Source organism: Protomyctophum bolini (genome assembly GCF_963924005.1).
Source record: "Protomyctophum bolini genome assembly, chromosome: 11".
Taxonomy (NCBI): Eukaryota; Metazoa; Chordata; class Actinopteri; order Myctophiformes; family Myctophidae; genus Protomyctophum; species Protomyctophum bolini.
Window position 1 is genome coordinate 7,346,598 of NC_137872.1, and position 17,037 is coordinate 7,363,634.

A 17,037-nucleotide genomic window follows, 5' to 3' on the forward strand; every position below is an offset into this window, starting at 1 on the left:
ATAGAACCACAGCACGGTGTTAAACAGTGGGCCCGGGGTCCCCACGCGGGTCGCCAGATGCGTGCCCAGAGGGAACAAAGGCTCTCTGTGGTTCCATGTTGTTTGACGTGAATCTGAGACGTCATTGTGGAACTCACTGTTTCCTGCGCGCCGCGCGCGACACACACACACACACACACACACACACACACACACACACACACACACACACACACACACACACACACACACACACACACGCACACACAGAAAATACATTATATGCACTGACTTCTCCATACATCTCTCCTGCAGCGGCCTTGAGAATGTCTCTCTGTCTGTGTCTCACCCTCCATCCTGTCTCACCCTCTCCATCCTGTCTCACCCTCTCCATCCTGTCTCACCCTCCATCCTGTCTCACCCTCTCCATCCTGACTGGAAAACACCGCAGGGGTGTGTGCGGTCATGCGGTGGGAGTGGGACCAACAAAGATTTTCTAACAGTATAGGCCTATATTTTGTGTGTGTCGCATATTGTGTGTGTGTGTGTGTGTGTGTGTGTGTGTGTGTGTGTGTGTGTGTGTGTGTGTGTGTGTGTGTGTGTGTGTGTGTGTGTGTGTGTGTGTGTGTGTGTGTGTGTGTGTGTGTGTGTGTGTGTGTGTGTGTGTGTGTGTGTGTGTGTGTGTGTGTGTAGTTGCGCATGAGCGGTACATTTGCTTGTTGGTCTAAATATGTTGACACAACACTGAGCGCCATTCGCTCCGCTTTGCATCCATTTGGAAGCAGATTTTACGCACAAGGCTCTAAGCCGCGCGCGCAGCGGACTGTGCATGTGGAGCGTGCATGTGGAGGGCACGTGTTATGAAAGAAACCATGCATGGCATGCATATAAGAACCCAGAACAGAATCAGTGTTAATTCCACTGGAACGCATTTTCATTCATCTGCCCTCAAGTCCATAATGTCCACATTATGGACCAAAAAGGCACTTTGTGTGAATTTCAAAAGGTGTATCTGATACGCACAGCACAGCCACACACATTGCAATAATTACGCGCGCGGATAAAAGGCCGTATTCACTATTCCAAACACGCCAATTATGTCCACATTGTGTCAAGGTTTTAGTTTACGGTTACACCCTGCACTAATGCTGCGGTGCCCGCACGGGCACGCGCGGCTCAAGGGCACGGCGCGCGCAAAACACCCACCCACCGACACACACACACACACACACACACACACACACACACACACACACACACACACACACGCACACGTGCACATCAGTGACAACAAGAGAGGCCCGGATGGTTAGAATGTCTCCAACATAGCGGGTTCCCAACACTCAGCAAGGTCATCAATACCACACTACACTACCCACTGGATGAGTGACACCATAATTACTATATGCATGTCTCTCTCTCTCTCTCTCTCTCTCTCTCTCTCTCTCTCTCTCTCTCTCTCTCTCTCTCTCTCTCTCTCTCTCTCTCTCTCTCTCTCTCTCTCTCTCTCTCATATTCATTCAGGACTTACTGTGCGCTATACGGGTCGCTCCAAGCTCTTTCCAGCGGTTTCCCCTCCTCTGGGATAAAATATAGGATAACAGCGGTAGACTACCACCTCCCAGCTCAGGCCGGCCCTCCGTGCGTATCCATCGGTATAAAGAGCAGTCCTGCCCCGGTGTATAGCTATAGTGGCCTGTCCTGTCCAGCCTCCCTCTCTCTCTGTCTGCCTCTGCTCTCGTCTCCGGGCTGACCCCCTCTCGGAATCCCCCGCGACGCCGTAAAACCGTCACATGCATTCTAGAATGTTGAAATATATAGAACGTTGTCAACTCCCCGACACCATAAAACTAACTTTATGGACCCCACGTGACCCGCGGGGAGCCAGTGATAGAGAGCCGGGATGGAAGCGCGAGGCCCCGGCCCGGTTTTTACGATCCTTAAACTTGGACATAAAAAAACCCCGTGCTCATCCTCCTCCGTTTGACATGTAAATGTCATAGTAGGAACAACAGAACCATAGTTTGACCCAAAGAGAGATCCCGCTTAAAATCAATTTGGGCACTGCACAGAAGGGACGTGTGGGTGTGTGTGTTGTGTTGTGTTGTGTGGTGCGTGTGTGTGTGTTGAGTGTGTGTTGTGTGGACAGTGTGGTGTGTGTGTGTGTGTGTTCTGGGGATGGCACTTTGTTGTGGGACAATATCTAAAAAAAGAAACATGTAAGTCTATAGGCCTATATAGCAGCCAGAACAAGTGACCTGAACTCACCGCGCGGCTCTGGTTTCTGGTCCACAACAAACCGGGTAAGTTTAAAAGTTCATGCTGTTTAGGGATGGACGGATGGGCTGGAAGTCTCCCGGTATAAACTCATTTGGCCGGGAGGGGCCTCCGTTGGAACGGTGATCATTAGGGAAAAGTGAGCAATTTAGTTGGATAGTTTTTTGAATTAAGATCGGAATCGGGCCGCGCTGTGTGTGATCTTGCAGGTTTCCTAGAAACAAGCAACATGTTTTGAGTGTTTTTTCTCTCTAAATATGATGTTTGTTTGTTTGTGTTATTGATGGAAATCATAAAGTACACATTACTGTTATCTGACAGCTTCTTGTGTGGACAGAGTGGGCTGGTTTGGATACTATTACGCGCGGGATCGTTTTTTGGAGACATGTAATCCTCGCGCGTAATGGCGCATTTAAGCTCTATAATATTTGACATCCTTTATTATATAGATCTGCAGACGAGTTTTCACAGGAAAATATTGATCCGCACCGTTATATTTTCAGGGTTTCCCGCCGTGAATCTTAATTCCTCGTGTGGCCTGACCTTGGCACATAGAAAATTACTCAGTGTTATTTATATCCATGCATTTGTAACTCCCCGAGTGAACACATACGTAACGTAGCCTACACCTCTGTATATGAGAGAGTGCACATAATGTAACCAAATGGACCCGTACGGTATAGCCTATACACACCTCTGTATATGAGTCCACATCATGTATAACTAAATGGACCCGTATAGCCTACATCTCCGTTTGAGTTCCATGCCTATATACAAGAATAAATTGACACTAATTATTTGCACTGTAGCCTATATATACCGGTATATACAATACAACTGCTTCTTATGTTCTTCATAGAAATCACGTCATGACGTCAAATGGTGAAAAGAACGCACGAAAATACTTTTAAAATAAGGTACAATTTGACAGTATAACTCAGGACCAGAAAACAGAAATACACCTGACTCTGTGACTCAGAGAACTTGTCAGAACACGTTCTGAGTTTAGAGTCTTTAGGTTTAATTGTCCCGCCTGGGAAGGAAACTCATTTAACCCGAGTTAGGTCATGGCTGGCTGAGATAGTGCATGTTTTAACCCAAGCTAGATGGTTAGACACGTTGTTACCTAAATTATAGTTTTAACCCAAGCTAGATAGTTATACAGGTAGTTTTATCCCACGTTAGATGGTTGCACGTTTTAACCCATGGGCTAGATGGTTAGAGAGGCAGGTATAGTTTTAACCCAAGCTATGGCTATAGACAGCCTAGTTTTACCCAAGCTAGATGGCTAGACAGCCTAGTTTTAACCCAAGCTAGATGGCTATAGACAGCCTATACCCAAGCTATATGGCTAGACAGGTATAGTTTGAACCCAGGCTAGGTGGTGAGACAGGTAGTTTTAACCCAGGCTAGGTGGTGAGACAGGCAGTTTTAACCCAGCTAGGTGGTGAGACAGGCATATATGTGGTGAGACCATACAGAGGAGTGTCATTGGTCAAAGTTTGAAGAACTTTATTTATTTATTTATTTTTACTCCAAGAAAGTTACAAACAACAGCTTATTGGCAAAATGCTGACAGGCACACACGCACGCACGCACACACACGCACGTAAACACACACACACGCACGCACACACACGCACACACGCATGCAGCCCAACTACATGTAAGCCAACATGGTCACGATTTTAAAAAAAAAATACAAATATTTGTACATCCCTTCTGGAACATGATATGATCCAATAATAATTATAATAATTACAATAACAACAACAAGGATAATAATAATATACAATTTCATTTTTTTATATGAATATCAGATGTACACAATCATGAAATATATGAAAATCCAGACAGAATGTGGTTCCACTCCACTTCACTTTACACAAGTCCAGAATTTACATCTGGGAACACACATGGAAAATAGGATATTTTGTCCAGATTTATATATATATATATATATATATATATATATATATATATATATATATATATATATATATATATGAACATTATCATATTTAAATTGATCATCCAACTTGTTTATGCCCCAAAATGACCGGGCATATACATTTTGGAACAATAGCAATTGTATAGAAATATTAGACCTTAATTGTCGTGAGTGGGCCTACAGATGCATAGCCTACCTTGCTTAAGACCTGCACTTTTCTAATATTTTATTTGTTGACATTTTGGACATAATATCCAGTTTATCAAGATGTCGTTGTAGTGTCCATGTTACCCACCAGACCATGTTATTACATTCATGTTAATTATAATTGCATGCATGAAATTATAATTACTAATAACCATATATGCCTATGGTTATTATGAGAAAGTATAGAAAAACACTTTTCCGATGTGGCAACTCTTCTGTGAGTGAGGATAAGTCTGTTTATGCTGTGTGTGGTTTTTTAATAAGTGCTATAAGTGTGTATACTTCCAGATTGTTTTATAGATAGTACTATGTTGCTTGATGTAGACTCAGTTTGACCATCGAGTGGTTTGCCTTGTTGTAATACTATAGACTCTTGTGTACTTTGAGTACATTTACTTTGAGTATATATAGAGTACATCTACTTTGAGTGCATTTCCTGTGGCCTGGACTTGGACAGGACAGAGTATAGGCTACTCGCAGCGCGCGGGGGCTCACGGACAGGTCACGGGGTCAAGAGGTGAAAGTTCGCTGTGAAGTGAAGGTTCAACCAGAAACCATCCCGTCTGAACAAAAAAAAAAGCTAAAAGTAGCCTACATTTGAAAACATTTAACGAGGATTCCGTCTTATATGGTACACAGTTTATAACTTATATTGTATATATATATACCCACCACGCACGGTGCGTGGCGCCGCGCGAGAACATTTATAGGACCAACAACGAGAGAGAGAGAGAGAGAGAGAGAGAGAGAGAGACGCTCCTTTATAAAAAGCTGTAAACTTAAAACGGTATAAAATGCTCGACGACTCGACGTTATAAAGGTTCTAAATAAGTTAAAAGTTCGACGAATTGATGCTTATTTTCATCATGCCAACTTAATATGTCCACAAAGCATTTTTCTTCTCCATAATAATTATAATAATTATATAATAATAACATAATCAACTATAGACATGTAAAAACAATAATGGTATTCCGACAATAAAACAGCACCTTATTGGCAGGTAGATAATTGGTAGATTTAGGTAGTTTCACTTCCACTTCCTCCAAAAACAAGTAGGATACTTTAGACAAAAATAATCAAAACACTAACTTTGTATATTTTTTGACAGAAGCAAAAAGTACCAACAACAAACACTCAGTTGCAGTCCAATAACTGCTTCTTCTTTGTACAGTTTATTTATTTATTTCTTTGCGGTATTAAAAATAAAACCACTTAACGAACGAACGAACATGCATGCGGATTTAAAAAAAAAAAGTGCTGCGATATACATTTATTTTCTGAGCTGATTCCAACCAGTTTGGTTAAACAAACACCTACGTTTGGAATCTGTTGAAAAACGTAGATTGTCTTTTTTTTGTATTCCTTTTTAAAATCTGTCTTGCAAATAGATATATTCTTCTTCTTCTTCTTCTTCTTCTTCTTCTTCTTCTTCTCTTTATATTTGTCTTTTTTTTTTAAACATTTTTTCTTCAGTTTCTCCTCGATGTGTGTTTTGAGTGATTTTATAGTTTTTTCCTTCCATCTTGCAGAGGCTCCAAAATCAACGACCTCGCGTATACATGTTAATTTAATATTATTCATCTTTTATAATCTATAATAAAGTCATGGCTGCATGTCTGGAAGGCCGTTCCCCTCCGGGGGTCCCCACCAGGCCGTTCAAGGCTGGAAGGCCGCCCCGGGGCCGGGGGCGGGGGTCCCCACCAGGCCGCTCACGGCTAGAAGGCCCCCCCGGGGGTCCCCACCAGGCCGCTGATGCCCTTCAACTTGTTGTCCTTCTTCCACTTCATGCGTCGGTTCTGGAACCAGATCTTGATCTGTCTCTCGGTGAGGCAGAGCACGTGCGCGATCTCTATCCTGCGGCGCCGCGTCAGGTAGCGGTTGAAGTGGAACTCCTTCTCCAGCTCCAGGGTCTGGTAGCGGGTGTAGGCCGTCCGGGCGCGCTTCCCGTCCGGCCCGGCCATGTCTGGAGGGGTGGGTGGAGTGGAGGGTGGAGGAGGGTCAGGTTGAGTGAAAGATTTATTGAAAATAATTGGATTAACAGTTTGTAGAATGGGTGCAGTTCAAGTACAGGCTAATACAAAAACTGCTACTGAGGATAAAACCATAAGAAAAAGCACTGAAACTTATTGTTTACATGATCCAGGGTCCTCCATTTTTCAATTCAGAACATTTAAAGATGTACAGATATAGGTTATACGGTTACATAGGGGACCGCCTAATTTATACTCGTTTAATGTCGCGTCGCTTGCCGAAAATAATTAAGATAATATGCCAAAGCGAACACTACAGTGTGTAAACCGCTTAGTTGCTTATCTGTGAGCTGCTGTATATGATATGTAACTCCATCTTAGCCCGCACCACTTACCCCCTAGCCTCGACGACCTTACAGGCGGTATGCACAGACTCAATGCATGGCCTTTAGATATAGCATTTTATGTAGACATATAGGCCTACTGTAGCACCTATAGTGCAGTTTAATTGTATACATATTATATAGCATATAGGCGGATGTTAGATTTTTTAGCTTATACGCATGATTCTTTGATGACTATATATCTCTATGAATTTCATGTATTATACCATGTGTTGTTCTCGCTCTGGGTTAAAGAGCGTCTGATAAATGCCTAAAAATTGTATCTAAAGCTCTCTTATATATAAGCGACAGCCGTTGTTAGACAGATAAGTATAGGCAATAAATTAAACACTTAAGCCGTTCTGAACAGCTCACAACTTATAGTTGCACCTTTCCGCATGCAGCCCATTTCCAAACGCCCCAATATATGCTACATATATAGGACCCGGACGCTTTGTGTGGAAGTGGTTGAACGTAAATGTTGAATGTAAATCTAAACGCGAACACAGTGACAGTTTAATGGACTCTACGTGAGGGTTGTTGTTTTTCCACTGCGTAAAATGCGTAAAAGACGCGGGTCTGTCTGTCTGTCTGTCTGTCTGTCTGTCTGTCTGTCTGTCTGTCTGTCTGTCTGTCTGTCTGTCTGTCTGTCTGTCTGTCTGTCTGTCATCATGACAGCCTCTGTTATTTTTCTTCTGTGGGAAAAAGAAGCTCCTTTTCTTCGACACTTTTACTGTTTCTCTCTCTCTCTCTCTCTCTCTCTCTCTCTCTCTCTCTCTCTCTCTCTCTCTCTCTCTCTCTCTCTCTCTCTCTCTCTCCACACATTCCTAAACCTCTCCAACACTCTCCCCGGTCCCTGACTCCCTTCCTCGGCTTTCTGACCCCGGCAGGGCAGCCTGGCCTCGGCCTCCCCTCCTCCGTGTCACCTCGCTAATAAAGTCCCCGCACGTAATAAAGCTGCACGTTTTCAAAGGAACCAGGCGACTTCTAAAGCTTTCCTGTTCTCTCTCTCTCTCTCTCTCTCTCTCTCTCTCTCTCTCTCTCTCTCTCTCTCTCTCTCTCTCGCTCTCTCGCTCTCTCGCTCTTTCTCTAGACGACCTGACAGATTTATGGGACTTTTGTGGAATTCGCTGAAATAAAAAAGGAAAGACTAGGGCCAGAGAGAGAGAGAGAGAGAGAAGCCCAGAGGAGGCACCGACAGGAGGAAAAAAATCACGGCGAATTACCGACCCCACGCGCTTAAACAAACAGGCCGATGCGCGCGCGCAAGCACACACACACACACACACACACACACACCTGAATGAAAACCTGTAGACGAGAAACTTGAACTCAACTCAACTGTTGAAAGTTGAAACTGTGTATAGTGTATAGAGCCTACAGCCAGTCAAAACGTATCGACTCGTCTGTCTGTCTGTTTTCTGTCTGTCTGTCTGTCTGTCTGTCTGTCTGTCTGTCTGTCTGTCTGTCTGTCTCATGTCTGTGACAGAAACACGTCAATGTACAGACAGACTTCCTAAATGTTATCTGCATCTCCCAGTGAAAACTCCAATAACATCAACATGGTTTGAAGTGAGCTACAAGACAAATAAATATACCCACGTCAATCATTCTGTCTGTGCATTTAATGCACACAATAAATGGTGGAAAAATAGGCGAATTATTCGAGAGAATAATCTAATCTCATCTACAGTGATTTTCAAATGATCCTAAATAAAATAAGACGTATAATGAGCCATCAGCATGTCCAAGTGAATTCAGCCAGTCATTCAGTCAATCAGTCAGTCAGTCAGTCGAGACGGACGAATCAAAACATGTTCCCATCATGACACTGACAACATGTCACATTACTGCATTATTTACGATGTGTTCCCCGACACAACAATACGATCAAAACACTGATGTGTGGATCAGTCTGAGGCTGAGAGAACATATTTGCTATATATAACTATTATTGTTTATATTTAAATGTGTGTCGTATCGACAGACGATTTGTTGCCTTTAGAAAGATAGCTAATATATATTTGTAGGCTATACGTCTCCTAAATGATTCATTGAAATCGGAGGACCCTGATGTAAACAAGTCTCATATATAGTGCTTTTTTCTGGTCTTACTTATATCCTCGTATATAGGCAGATTGTGTATTGACCTGTACCTTCCTTGAACTGGACCCATTTCTATAAACTCAATCAATGAAGTATAGCAGCCTATGGACATTGTATTGTATTGAAGTAGCCTAGCAGCCTATGGACATTGTATTGTATTGAAGTATAGCAGCCTATGGACATTGTATTGTATTGAAGTAGCCTATAGCAGCCTATATATATATATGGACATATTGCTGTCTTTCACGCCTGAACAAACAGCAATAATAAAACGTCGACTCTATAGCTGTCACTCCGAACCTGAAGTGTGTAAATTAACGCGCCTGCATGTTTGATTGTCCTAAAACCAGGTGTATTATTATGTGCGCAGCTGTCAAACAGAACAGAACCATGTTCCACTCCTAACAGAACCATGTTGTTCCACTCCTATCATTAGACTATGTAACAGAATAATTATCCTATACAGTTTTTAGGACAGAACACCTAATCATTCTCATGTAGCTTATGTTTAATGTGGAGTTACATAATGTATAATATCGAACCGGATAATAATCCTATCATACATGGACAGAAACAGTATATAATTCTCCTTAATTCTCCTATCATATACCATGTTTAATGTGGAGTTTTAACAGTATAATAATACGTGGACAGTAATAATTCGCCATGGTTATTGTGTAGTTTTAACAGAATAATTATATACCATATGGGCAGATATAATAATTCTCCTATATATACCATGGTTTATGTGTAGTTTTCTCATCCAGGGGAATATCTGTGGAGGTGCCTCGCCGCCTCCCGGCGTCATGGCCGCGGCTGACGACGTGCTCGTGCCGCCGGAGGAGGAGGAGGCTCCGGGCAGTCCTCCCTCCTGCTTGTGGCCGGCCTGGAGGTGCGCTGTCCGGCTTAGGGCCGCCGGGTTGCCGCCTCCGAGGTGGAGGTGGTGGTGGTGGTCCTCAGGCTCCGACGAGCCGTCCTCCAGGTCGCTGAAGCCGGAGCGGGGCTGCCCTCCTCCCGGCGGGGCCGTGGCACTGTGACCGGAGGACGGGGAGCTGAGGTTACCGTGTCCGGAGGAGGAGAGCGGGGAGGAGGACGCCTTCATGCCCGGCTCTCCTCCTCCTCCTCCCGGGGAGGACAGCAGGGATTCCGCGGCGGCGGAGGCGACGGAGCAGCTGCCGGGCGGCTGCTGCTGCTGCCTGGAGACGACGAAGCCTCGCTCCGGGACCTGCACCGGGGTCGGTGATCCGTATCCCCGGGAGGAGTCTCCCCCTCCTCCGGTGAAGTGTGTCCCTCCGCCTCCTCCTCCTCCCCGGGCCCCTCCGCCGACAGTCAGGTCCATTCCGTTGTAGGTGTAGGCGGGGTAGGAGCCGGTGCTCCCCGCGGCGGGGTGGTGGTGCTGGTGCATGCCGGGCTCCCCCCGGTACGAGGCGGCCCCACCGCCGCCGTTCACCGCCCCGCCGCCGCCGCCGCTCGCCGTCGCTCCTCCATAATTTAGGAGTTGATAGTCGGGGCCGTTTGGGTAGCGCCCTGAGAAGGAGTTCACAAAGTAGGAGCTCATTTAAAAGCGTGTTTTTGGGGGGTTGGGGGGGGAAGCGGGAGCCGGCGGGAGTCGGAGGCACAGAGCGGTGGGCCGCGGACCGACCGACCGACCGACCGACCGTCCAGACGGTGATTTGTTGGGCTTTCTCCTCTCGGCTCGTTACGGTGCGGCGCGGCTACTTTCAACGATTTATGATGTATTAGTGAATTATAGCGGCGCACTTCAACTGTACACTATTTAGCTGCTATGTACGCTGAGCCGAGCGGCCAAATATGGGGGTGGGGTGGCCGTGCGCGCGCGCGCATAGCGTGCGTGCGTGTATTATAGGCTATAGTATACAGTGTGTGTGTGTGTTTGGGAGAGAGAGAGAGAGAGAGAGAGAGGGAGGGAGGAGTGAGTGTGTGTGTGTGTGGGGGGGGGGGGGGGGTCAGTCACGTGCCTTTGTTGACCACTCGTAAATTGTCACAGATTACTTCTTGGAGAGAATCTAATTCATGTTTGGTTTGTAATGATGACGTAGTGGGCCGAACCGGGCCGAACCGAGCGAGGGGGGGGGCGTAGTTGGTAAAGATGTTGGTTCGCCAACTCTCTCCCTCTCTCTCTCTCTCTCTCTCTCTCTCTCTCTCTCAGCTGTATGCGTTCAGAAGGTCTGAGAGGTGCAGCAGGCTGATGATGTCAGAGCGCCACCTACCGCGCACATAATTTATTGCACCCACCCACCCGACACACACACACACACACACACACACACACACACACACACACACACACACACACACACACACACACACACAGAGAGAGCTGGCAGACCAGTTGCTCTAAAACAGTTTGAAAGACATCAGGGTAAGATTCTTAATCCTTAAGGACTATAAAAATGATTTCCTCTCCTCTCCTCTCCTCTCCTCTCCTCTCCTCTCCTCTCCTCTCCAGATAATTTAAACACATGTGTTGACCTTTATGGGTTGAAATTGGAGCCACTGTCCATAAATTGACAACATTAATAACAGAATATGAATAGGCCCCTAAAGGCTGCTAAATGCTACGCTAACAGCCCAGTGGAGCTTATAGGATATTGTATATTAGTAGTAGTTATAGAGGCGGATGTTTTCTGTTCACTTTTTAAAATATATCATCTTAAAAAAACTGTGAGCTTAAATAATCTGAAGCATGTTCATATGAGTTTTGAATTGATGCAAAGGAAAATAATACAGGTGGTTCAACTTTTACTGACAGACTCAAACAGAACAGAAATCTGACATTAATTAAAAAATAGCACCAATCACAAACACTCAATCACAGACCGACCAATCAGTTAGGCCTACAACAACACATACACTGCTGCACAGGGACGTGCAGAGTGTTAGAGAGGTGGGGGCTGAAATCCCATAAGAGGGCACTTTTGGACAAAAATAGCCAAAATAGCAGATCTACAATTAAGCTCACAACGCATTGAGACGCGTTGAGAGCTTGTAGATCAGCTATTTTCGGTGCGCAAACCCAGTACTCTTTAGCTTAGTGGAGATGCGGTGTAACGACATTGGATTTCTAAAGAAATGTGTTCAATGCAAAATGCTGCATTCAAGTTCAGGAGACTTCGGAAAAAAGCAATTCTCCTGAACGCTGCCTTCCAGTATATGGCATGGAAAGGAGAGGAGGGGCATTTGTATTTCTTTCACCATGTAGTGAATGCTGCATTCCTGGAGAGGGCAGTTAGTTGTTTTATAGACAGGTAAAAGGGCAGGGGCTGAAGCCCCCTTTGATGTCTATGTGTGCACGTCCCTGGCTGTGCATAATTATCATGAAACTACACACTGCTGCAATTGGACATAATTAACGCAAGCAAGGTCATCATGACATAACCTCACATGGCTACAGTAGTAGCCTATATTGTATTATTAACGTTATTAATGTTAAGAAAATATATTGTATCCTGCTATATGATGGCATCATAGTGTAAAATCAAAGTATTTGCTCATAACAAAACATTGCACTTGTTGCTCAATAAAGTGACGTAATGGTGAAATAAGCATCCTTATTGGTCCATAAAGTGACGTAATGGTAAAATAAGCATCCCTATTGGTCCATAAAGTGACCTAATGGTGAAATAAGCATCCCTATTGGTCCATAAAGTGACGTAATGGTGAAATAAGCATCCCTATTGGTCCATAAAGTGACGTAATGGTGAAATAAGCATCCTTATTGGTCCATAAAGTGACGTAATGGTGAAATAAGCATCCTTATTGGTCCATAAAGTGATGTAATGGTACAATAAGCACCCTAAAGTGATGTAATGGTCATAAAGGAGGTGGTAATGTGTTGACTGTCTCCTCACAGCAGCGTTCAACACATTAAACAGACATAATGTCAACACTATTATAAAAACATCCACTATGATAATAATACACTCGATGTGTCGCCAGAGGTTGATGTTTTTGGTCCAAATCGATAAAAAACAAACAAGTGAAGACATTATGGTTGTGATTGAACTCACAGCAGCTGGACGTCATTTAGATAGGACGGTGTTTCTCAACCTGTGGCTCGGGGCCCCCAGGGGGTCCCCAGATGACGGTTAAGTGACAATTTAAGGACATTTAAGACCCTTTTTAATACTAAGAAAAGTTGCATCAAACTTTAGGTAATAAACTGATAGGCATATAAGAAAAAACTGGCCAAACTGTCAAATTATACATTTCTGGAAAATAGCAGATCTACAAGCTCACAACGATTGTACACAATGTGTTGTGGCATTGTGAGCTTATAGATTTCACCATATTTATGGTTAAACTAAATGTAATGCCTCGACTCAAATATGATTATTTTGGGCAGCAGTCTGAGAAGGTTGAGAACCACTAAGAACTACAATACCCAGCGGTCTGAGAAGGTTGAGAACCACTAAGAACTACAATACCCAGTGGTCTGAGAAGGTTGAGAACCACTAAGAACTACAATACCCAGTGGTCTGAGAAGGTTGAGAACCACTAAGAACTACAATACCCAGCGGTCTGAGAAGGTTGAGAACCACTAAGAACTACAATACACATCGGTCTTAGAATGTTGAAAACCACTAAGAACTACAATACCCAGTGGTCTGAGAAGGTTGAGAACCACTGCTCTAAGAACTATAATGAACTAGTGGTTATGCACGTCTATAGCAGGGTTTTCAACAGGTGGTCTGTGGACCACTGGTGGTCCGTGGAGGTATTGCATGTGGTCCCTGATCATGCATTTAGTAATGTAGCAATGTGAATATATTTTATTTTCTTCCACTAAGCTTCTGTGCACTGTTCATTGGAAGTGCGTCAACGGTATCAGAATTACTGGGAAGTCTGAGGTTAAGAAATTACATAGAAAAGGCAGTTCGAATATCTCAAGAAGGGTAAGTGTATACCAGCTTGCCTGATTGAGTCATTATTATTAGGAAATGTGCCCATACAATCATGTCATCATGATATCTTGCACGTATATATATATATATATATATATATATATATATATATATATATATAATATATATAGGCATGCCCAAGATAGGGCCACATGTGTCAGTACTGTAATAACTGGATACCAGTTAAGTCCGTGGACCATCGTTTGAGAAACAGACTTGGTATGCATTCCATATCAAGTGTTACGAAAGCACTAATCTTAGCCCATATCCCACTGCAACACAACAGTGGTCCCCAGGTTGATTCTTAAAGTCATGGTGGTGGTCCCTGGTTCACAATCAGTTGAAAACCCCTGGTCTATAGTCAGAGATATATATTTAACTATTGTTGATATATTTAATATCAACAAAACATTCACATCTAATTGAATTATTAAAACTGTAGCCTATTTATAACTGTCCACATCTCGACAAATATCACTGTAGCCATATCGGTACACATGGACACGCACACGTGCACGCACGCACACGCGCATGCACACACACACGCACAGACACACACGTGAACAATAGTCCTAATATTTGATCAATAACAGATAAGGAGATGAGTGAACAAATTAGATCATTCGAGAGGATTTAAAAAAAGATATATTGTTGAGAACATCAAACAAACTGTAATGTAAGCAGCGTTATGCACGGTCCACCAAACAGATGCTGCAGTTTTTTTACCGTGGTTGTCATGACATCATAACGCATAGTCTAGAGACTGTTGACAGACATGTGTCCTGACCTGATTGGACACCTGACAGCCAATCAGAATAACAATAATGGACGAGGAGATGAAGAAATGTGTTTTTTTCCATGATGTTCCTGTAGTGTAAGCATGTAGCCTTAGTAGTGTGGATTATATCCTACTTCTATATACAGTATAGGTCTACCTTAGACTGAAGATATAGTTTAATTTGTTTACCTGCACGGCATCCTTTAGTTCCTATATTTAAATATACAGATTATTATTTGTGGTGGTTTAGCTGTGATCCATATAGTTTACTGAGACGCTACACGGTCTCTTTGCATTCCATGATCCTATAGTTTACTGAGACGCTATACACTGAGACGCTGAGACGCTACACTGTCTCTCTGCATTCTATGATCCTATAGTTTACTCAGACGCTACACTGTCTCTCTGCATTCTATGATCCTATACTGAATACTGAGACACTACACTGTCTCTCTGCATTCTATGATCCTATAGTTTACTGAGACACTAAATCTTCTCTTATAGGGGGGTCCCTGGCTTATCTTTTCAAATGGGTGGTCCACAGGATAATCAGTGTCAATGTGGGGGTCCTGGACATGAAAAAGGTTGGGAACCACTGCATTATATGACAGACTGTGATGTGTGTAACGCAGGACTTTGTTTCCTGGATATTTAAGTTACCCCCTGGTTTGGCTGAACGTGCATGTTCTATTTCATTGGCTCTCATTGGCTGAGGGACGTTCCATGCGGGGAGTTTATAGAGAGGTGAGCTCTCATTGGCTGTGGCTTATGAGGCGCATGGCACTTCCTAGTGTAGTTGTTAGTGACGGACTAGTCTCCTGTTCTGTGGCCGAGCTACAGTTCCATATTAATGACCATAATTGTTGACCAAGCCATCCGACAGGTTCTTGTGTGTTGCTTGTGAGTCTGTATGTATACTGACCGTAGTCAGTGCAGTAACATCATGCAGTAAAGTCTGCTATTAGGAAGTGCAGTAACATCAGTAAAGTCTGCTATTAGGAAGTGCAGTAACATCAGTAAAGTCTGCTATTAGGAAGTGCAGTAACATCAGTAAAGTCTGCTATTAGGAAGTGCAGTAACATCAGTAAAGTCTGCTATTAGGAAGTGCAGTAACATCATGCAGTAAAGTCTGCTATTAGGAAGTGCATTATACATTAGTAAAGTTTGCTAAACGCAGGAATCCTTGTGGTGCCCTCGAGTCATAACCCACACTTCTAATACAACCTACAGCACGTCAGTATGTACAGTATGTTGGAATATGTACACCTATTATGTCTTTACAATTTACAACGTTATGTAATCATTTATCAGACACTACCAACATCCAAGAACATTTGTTGTTGTCCTGGACAGTCAGAACCTTGGTGGCGTTGTCCTGGACAGTCAGAACCTTGGTGGCGTTGTCCTGGACAGTCAGAACCTTTGGCGTTGTCCTGGACAGTCAGAACCTTGGTGGCGTTGTCCTGGACAGTCAGAACCTTGGTGGCGTTGTCCTGGACAGTCAGAACCTTGGTGGTGTTGTCCTGGACAGTCAGAACCTTGGTGGTGTTGTCCTGGACAGTCAGAACCTTAGTGGTGTTGTCCTGGACAGTCAGAACCTTGGTGGTGTTGTCCTGGACAGTCAGAACCTTGGTGGTGTTGTCCTGGACAGTCAGAACCTTGGTGTTGTTGTCCTGGACAGTCAGAACCTTGGTGGTGTTGTCCTGGACAGTCAGAACCTTGGTGTTGTTGTCCTGGACAGTCAGAACCTTGGTGGAGTTGTCCTGGACAGTCAGAACCTTGGTGGCGTTGTCCTGGACAGTCAGAACCTTGGTGGAGTTGTCCTGGACAGTCAGAACCTTGGTGGAGTTGTCCTGGACAGTCAGAACCTTGTGTTGTCCTGGACAGTCAGAACCTTGGTGGTGTTGTCCTGGACAGTCAGAACCTTGGTGGTGTTGTCCTGGACAGTCAGAACCTTGGTGGTGTTGTCCTGGACAGTCCGCTCTAATTCAAAGCCCACATTACAGCTGTCACTAAAATCAGAACCACTGGCCTAAACAATATACTATCAGAAAAGTATTGAAATACAAACTATAGGATACCAGTTCAACAATGAACCTAATTTAATCTAATCTAAATAACATGCTATCTGAGTTTAATTGTAGCCTTGGTATTAAGATGGCATGGATTATAGTAAGCCTATCCAGTATTATGAACGTATAGCATCATTAGTATTTTCATAACTTCCATATAGTATGTATGAATGTATCATTCTATTTCCATAGACGAGCTTCCATATACATGTAGTATGAATGTAGCATTGTGTAATCTGTATTTCCATATTCCAGTGTGAATGTTTCTATATAGTTTAATGGTGAGTATTATAAAGCATTTCCATGCTGTAGCTTCTACATCGCGTATGAATGTAGGATAATTTCCACAAAGCTGCCATATTATATATGTCTTTACAGTGCAGAGG

General features: G+C 43.8%; 1 protein-coding gene across 1 annotated transcript; it reads right to left on the bottom strand.

Moving 5' to 3' along the window:
- Positions 1-5,948: 5,948 nt before the first annotated feature.
- Positions 5,949-10,434, bottom strand: LOC308324446 (homeobox protein Hox-B5a-like; the record flags this gene model as incomplete). The annotated part of the gene is made up of 2 exons (XM_080776491.1): positions 5,949-6,380; positions 9,615-10,434. 2 exons carry the CDS (start codon positions 10,432-10,434, stop codon positions 6,133-6,135), a joined length of 1,068 nt encoding a protein of 355 aa, XP_080632617.1. The 3' UTR covers positions 5,949-6,132.
- Positions 10,435-17,037: the final 6,603 nt, after the last annotated feature.